This window comes from Sitophilus oryzae, unplaced genomic scaffold (genome assembly GCF_002938485.1).
Source record: "Sitophilus oryzae breed Bouriz unplaced genomic scaffold, Soryzae_2.0 scaffold_1853_pilon_pilon, whole genome shotgun sequence".
Lineage (NCBI taxonomy): Eukaryota > Metazoa > Arthropoda > Insecta > Coleoptera > Curculionidae > Sitophilus > Sitophilus oryzae.
Window position 1 is genome coordinate 398,818 of NW_022146561.1, and position 6,043 is coordinate 404,860.

General features: G+C 40.6%; 3 protein-coding genes across 3 annotated transcripts; all 3 read left to right on the forward strand.

The window, feature by feature from the left end:
• Positions 1-249: 249 nt before the first annotated feature.
• LOC115883252 lies at positions 250-964 on the forward strand. Its single transcript, XM_030901588.1, has 2 exons — positions 250-639; positions 698-964. Exons 1-2 carry the CDS (start codon positions 250-252, stop codon positions 962-964), a joined length of 657 nt encoding a protein of 218 aa, XP_030757448.1.
• A 66-nt stretch (positions 965-1,030) lies between these two features.
• Positions 1,031-1,747, forward strand: LOC115883253. The gene has a single exon (XM_030901589.1). It carries the CDS (start codon positions 1,031-1,033, stop codon positions 1,745-1,747), a length of 717 nt encoding a protein of 238 aa, XP_030757449.1.
• A 113-nt stretch (positions 1,748-1,860) lies between these two features.
• On the forward strand, positions 1,861-5,756 carry LOC115883254. Its single transcript, XM_030901590.1, has 3 exons — positions 1,861-4,639; positions 4,720-5,230; positions 5,290-5,756. Exons 1-3 carry the CDS (start codon positions 1,861-1,863, stop codon positions 5,291-5,293), a joined length of 3,294 nt encoding a protein of 1,097 aa, XP_030757450.1. The 3' UTR covers positions 5,294-5,756.
• Positions 5,757-6,043: the final 287 nt, after the last annotated feature.

Genomic DNA, 6,043 nt, shown 5'->3' on the forward strand with positions numbered 1-6,043 from the left:
TTCTAAATAGATTTTGTTATTTATAAGTCCAGTTTTTCCAAATTTACGTACCATTTCTTTATATTATTTTTGTAAGTTATTAAATTGATTTGTGTTTTATATTTGTAAGGGACTGTTTGTAAAGACAGCGCACTTGGGTTGAGAATCTGTGTCAGATTTAAGGATAATTTAAGGGTAAGGTAAACATTCATAAGGGTTTTTAAGGTAAAGGTTAAGGTTTTAAGGTAAAGGTTAAGGTAAAGGGTCAAGATGACTGATCTAGCTAAATTGACTCGAAAAAGGGGAAATATTAAAGGGCAGCTTACACGGTTAGAAACTTTTATTCAGAATTATGACTCCTCTAAGCATCATGAGATTTCGATACGTCTTAAAAGAGCGGAGGCGTGGTGGGATGAATTTGAAAGCATCCAGGACGAAATCGAGGACCTGGATAATTCGGATGAGCAAGTGGCTGAACGCGATGATTTTGGTACAAAGTATTTTGACATTCTTGGTCGCCTAAATTTGCTTGCGCACGGTGGGAGTACACAGGACTCAACTGCTCCAAGAACGGAAGTACGTCTTCCACCAATGGAAGTACCTAACTTTTATGGTTCATACAAGCAGTGGTTGGAATTTCACGATTCTTTTAAGTCCTTAGTAGATTCGAATTTGTCTTTAACTAATATTCAAAAATTTTATTATCTAAGCGCTTAAGGGTACGGCGGCTGATGTGATCCATTCTTTGGAGGTGTCTTCAGAAAATTATCAGGTTGCATGGGATCTTTTAAAGGAAAGGTTTGAAAATAAAAAGTTAATCGCTCTTAGTCATATTGACTCTATTTGCAATGTACCGGATCTTACCAAGGAGTCTCATTCCGGGTTAAGGAAAATGTTAGATGAGCTGCGTAAGGATTTAAGGGCACTCAAAACTTTGGGTTTAGGCGTAGAACACTGGGATCCAATACTAATTTACTTGCTTTAATCGAAATTGGATCCTATTACCAGGAAGGAGTGGCGAAAACAAGGTTCGGTCGATAAATTTGCTACTATGGATGATTTTTTTAAATTTTTGGTAAACAAATGTGCAGTATGGGAAACCAATATCAGATCTTCAAATACTGATGACCAAGGGAAAGGGAAACCTCACCTACCCCCTCCCCGATCTACAACTAAAACATTTAGTTGCATACTTTGTAAGGCAGATGAACATTGTTTACAGCAATGTAAACAATTTTTGGATATGTCGTTGGAGGACAAGAGGGGAGTGGTGTCAAGGTCAAATGCTTGTTGGAAATGTCTCAAACTGGGACACAGGGTGCATGCATGTACATCTGGAGGTTGTAGGCGTTGTAAAGGAAAACATCATCTTCTGCTGCATGATAATCAGCACACAGGTAAGGAAACTCGGGATTCCAAGGAAGGCGCAGCGGAAGGAGGTGACTCAAAGGTATTTAACGGTCATAGTAGTGAAGATAAAGGTCTCGAGATGCAAGGTGTAAAAAAGGAAATTACGGAGGTTCTCTTGTCTACTGCAGTTGTAAGGGTTAAGGATATAGAAGGTAAATGGCATGAGTGTAGGGCGTTGTTAGACTGCGGGTCACAGTCTTCATTCGTGACCAAAGCGTTTCGTGATACATTGAGGCTTCCAATGAAAAGGATAAACAGTTCAATTATGGGTATAGGGCCCGAAACCATGAGCATTGATCACTCGGTAGTTGCAAGGATTTATTCGACTCATTCGCAATATAATGCTGACGTCTGGTAATCGATGAGATTTCTAACAACATTCCTTCGGTTAGTATTGATTTAAAATCACTTAATTTACCTGAAAACATTAAATTGGCGGATCCATCTTGTGGTGAACCAGGTAAGATCGATATGCTGTTGGGTGCTTCAGTGTTTTGGTCCGTTTTGGGCACAGAGAAGGTTGAATTAGGTAAAGGTAAGCCTCTACTTTTTGGAACAAAGCTGGGATTCGTGATTGCTGGGACTATGCATTTAAAACCAGGGCAAATGCAAGTGCATAAGCAATCACAACCAAAAAGGTGTCTTTTCTCATCTAACTGTTCGGTTCAGGGGCAGTTAGAAAAATTTTGGGCTCTAGAAGAAATAGGTTATGAGAAACGACTAACAAGGGAAGAAGAAGAATGTGAAAGATTTTTCGCGGAAACGACGAAACGAAGCGAAGATGACAGATTCGTTGTCAAGTTGCCAATACGTGTCGGGGTACCAGAGTTAGGCAATTCAGTCAATGTGGCGATAAAAAGGTTTTCTTCATTGGAGAAAAAAATAGAAAGGGACAATGAATTGAAGGAAATGTATCACGCATTCATAAGAGAATATCTTTCATTGGGCCATATGTCTAGAGTATATTCGGATAAGGAAATTAATGAACCTGTAGCGTATTATCTTCCATATCACGCGGTTATTAAGAAAACATCACTGACCACCAAGCTAAGAGTTGTTTTTGATGCCAGCGCACCAACTAACACTGGAGTGTCTTTAAATAATCAGCTAATGGTCGGTCCAAAGCTGCAAGATGATATTTTTGATATACTAGTACGTCTTAGGAAATACGCAGTAATCATAACAGCTGATGTGGAGAAAATGTTTAGGCAGGTTTGGGTTGCGGAGGAGGATCAGGATCTGCAAAGAATTTTATGGAGATTTAACGCGGATGAACCCATCGGACATTTTAAGTTAAACACGATTACTTATGGGATGGCATGTTCAGGATATTTGGCAGTAAAATGTTTGCAACAACTCTCGGAGTGTGAGGATGATAAAGTAGGAAGGGCAATCATGAAGGACTTTTACATGGATGATCTCTTGACAGGGGCAGATACAGTTGAAGAAGCCCGAGAGATTAAGAAAGGGATCAGTCAGGTGTTAGCTTCGGGTGGGTTTATCCTGAGAAAATGGAGTTCTAATAAACCAGAAACTCTGTTAACCTGCGATGAGCCAAATGTGGAGCATTATATATCAGGAGATAGCACTTCGAAAACACTAGGTATCAGATGGAATCCACACCTAGATACTTTGCACTACGATTGTCCTGAAGATTATGGTGTTTTATTGGACAATAAGGTAACCAAACGCATAATTTTGTCATTGATATCCCAGATATTCGATCCTTTGGGACTGTTGGCTCCTGTTATTATTAAAGCTAAACTTGTACTTCAACTATTATGGAAGGAAAAGGTAGGTTGGGACGAGGAAGTTCCGCAAGGTGTTCTAGTTCCATGGTTAAATTTGAGAGAGGAATTTCAGAAACTAAAGGTGTTTCAAATAGAACGGCAGGTTATATGCACAGGGTCTAGGGATTTTCAGATACATGGTTTCTGCGACGCTTCGCAGAAGGCTTACGGGGCTTGTATTTTTGTGAGATCAGTAGACCAGAAGGGAGATTGTCACGTAAGGTTGTTATGTTCGAAATCACGGGTTGCTCCACTTAAAGTAATATCTCTTCCCAGATTAGAATTATGTGGTGCCCTTTTGTTGGCTAAGTTGGTTAAGGCAGTTTTACAAGCGATCGATATAAATCCGTCTCAAATAAGGTATTGGTCGGATTCGTCCATTGTGCTGTCTTGGTTGTCAAGGGAACCTTCGACTTGGACAACATTCGTGGCAAATAGGGTCGCGGAGATTCAAACCCTCAGCGGAGGCAACCAATGGGGTCATGTACCATCAGAGCAAAATCCGGCGGATTTGGTCTCCAGGGGTACTGACTGTGACAGCTTAAGTGAAAATTTATTATGGTGGGAAGGCCCATTCTGGTTATCTCGCGAAGAGAATTACTTTCCTCAAACTCATATTCCTAGTGTTGATGTCATTCCTGAGCAGAAGATCATAAAACATTCATATATCGTGACGGATCTTAATAAGGTGCTTAGAAGGTTCTCGAATTTCAATAAATTACTTCGAACATTCTCTTATTGTTTAAGATTTATGCAAAATTGCAGGGCTTCTAAAAGAGGGGAACCACCTAGAAGAGGTCCATTAACGGTACAGGAGCTTGATAAAGCATGGACAGTGGTAATCGCATTAGTTCAACGTGAAGTTTTTGGTGCTGAAATTAAGGCCATAGAAGGGGGATGCGGGCTGGATAGACGAAGTAGAATTTTGTCTCTTAATCCGTTTTTGGACAAGGATGGGCTATTAAGGGTAGGAGGTCGGCTAGCCAAGGCTAATCTTAGTTATAATCAGCGGTTTCCGGTAATACTTCCAAATAAACACGACGTCACGCGGTTAATCATTCTATGTGAGCACTACAAGCATTTACATGCAGGTCCGCAGGCGCTTTTAGCAGTAATGCGTCTCAAATACTGGCCCATATTAGGTCGTCAAACAATAAGAAGTGTTTTATCGCGTTGTATTGTATGTTTTAGGGCAAAACCAAAGGATTTTAGGCAATACATGGGGGAGTTACCAAGCAGTCGTATTGTTCCAAGTCGGCCATTCGAAAATTGTGGGGTTGATTACGCAGGGCCATTTTTTGTTAAATCAGGCACAGTTAGAAAACCTGTTATTACCAAGGCGTATTTATGCGTCTTTATATGCTTCGCGACTAAGGCGGTCCACCTAGAATTGGTCGTTGATCTAACGACCCAAGCTTTTCTTAACTGCTTTAAGAGGTTCATCGCACGTAGGGGACTTTGTAGGAATGTGTACTCCGACAATGCGACAAATTTTATAGGGGCTAATAATGAACTTACGGAACTTAGTCGATTTTTACAGGTAAGGGTAACCAGGAGGTTTTCTCACAGTACTTTACAAATTCATTTATAAAATGGCATTTCATTCCACCACGTTCGCCGCACTTTGGGGGTTTGTGGGAGTCTGCGGTGAAATCCGCAAAGTACCATCTAAAGAGGGTTTTAAATGATCAGAAGTTAACGTTTGAAGAGTTGTATACAGTGATAACCCAAGTGGAGGCATGTCTGAATTCCCGGCCAATTACTCCTGTAAGTGAATCTGCGGATGATTTGGAAATTTTAACGCCAGGTCATTTTTTAATGGGTAGCTCACCCTCTGCTCTACCTCAAGAAGATATAAAAGGTCATAATCCAAATCGCTTACAAAGGTATCAGTTATTGACTCAGTTTATCCAAAGTTTTTGGAAACGGTGGCAAACGGAGTATTTGGGTAACTTGCAACAGCGATCTAAGTGGCGAATAAGAGCGGACTCTATAAAAATTAATGACATGGTGTTGGTGAAAGAAGATAACACTCCGCCCATGAAATGGCAGTTAGGACGAGTAGTGGAGTTACACACGGGTAGTGACGGGATATGTCGTGTTGTGTCGCTTAAAACCGCGAGTGGTTTAATAAAGAGGTCTACTTCTCGTGTATGTGTTCTACCATTTGAAGGCAGTAATTAATAAGAATTTTAGGAACATTAAGGATTTAGTGTTTAAAATAGATTTTAGGAATTAGGGTTAAGGTTTTTGAAAGACAAGCTTTCAAGGGGGGCGGCATGTTGGGTTTTTGAAAGCCGTACGACGTACGATGCGTACAAGGCCTTAGCGCAGGACCTTGATCGCCGCCGGCGGGGAGCGCGTCGCTGGCAGAAGGCAGAAGTCACGTAGGCCCACAGCGCAGCCGAAAAGCTTACAAAAACTTAGTATTGCCTGGCCTTTAAGGGGGAGTGCATCGCACTACCATTTTTCTGTTGTCGTGTTATTCAGTAAATTAGAAATAAAGACCATATTGACAAAGACACTCGATTTATTGTCTGTAGCTGTATATAAAAGGTAAACATCATTGAAAAAGACGCTCCAGGGAGGAAAAAGAAATCATGGCTATGTAACATAAGAGATTGGACCCACACCGACGGAACACCCTTATTCACCAAGCTCTGGACAGAGAGTCATATGCCATATTAATCGCCAACCTCAACAGAGAAGGCACCTACGAGGAGGAGGATGCAAATGCCTAATGATGTTAACGGCCTTAAAATTTATTTAGGAAGAGAATCCCGGATAGTCCTAGTATTTATTTCCTATTTTTGTCCTAGTATTTTGTATCCTAGACTTAAAATTAATTAAAAAAGAGAAAAGAA

Coding starts and splice junctions, on each gene's coding strand:
- LOC115883252 (XM_030901588.1), top strand. CDS start 250: ATGACTGATCTAGCTAAATTGACTCGAAAAAGGGGAAATATTAAAGGG. Junction 640..697: donor ACGATTCTTTTAAGTCCTTA/GTAGATTCGAAT, acceptor TAAGCGCTTAAG/GGTACGGCGGCTGATGTGAT.
- LOC115883253 (XM_030901589.1), top strand. CDS start 1,031: ATGGATGATTTTTTTAAATTTTTGGTAAACAAATGTGCAGTATGGGAA.
- LOC115883254 (XM_030901590.1), top strand. CDS start 1,861: ATGCTGTTGGGTGCTTCAGTGTTTTGGTCCGTTTTGGGCACAGAGAAG. Junction 4,640..4,719: donor CATCGCACGTAGGGGACTTT/GTAGGAATGTGT, acceptor CGATTTTTACAG/GTAAGGGTAACCAGGAGGTT.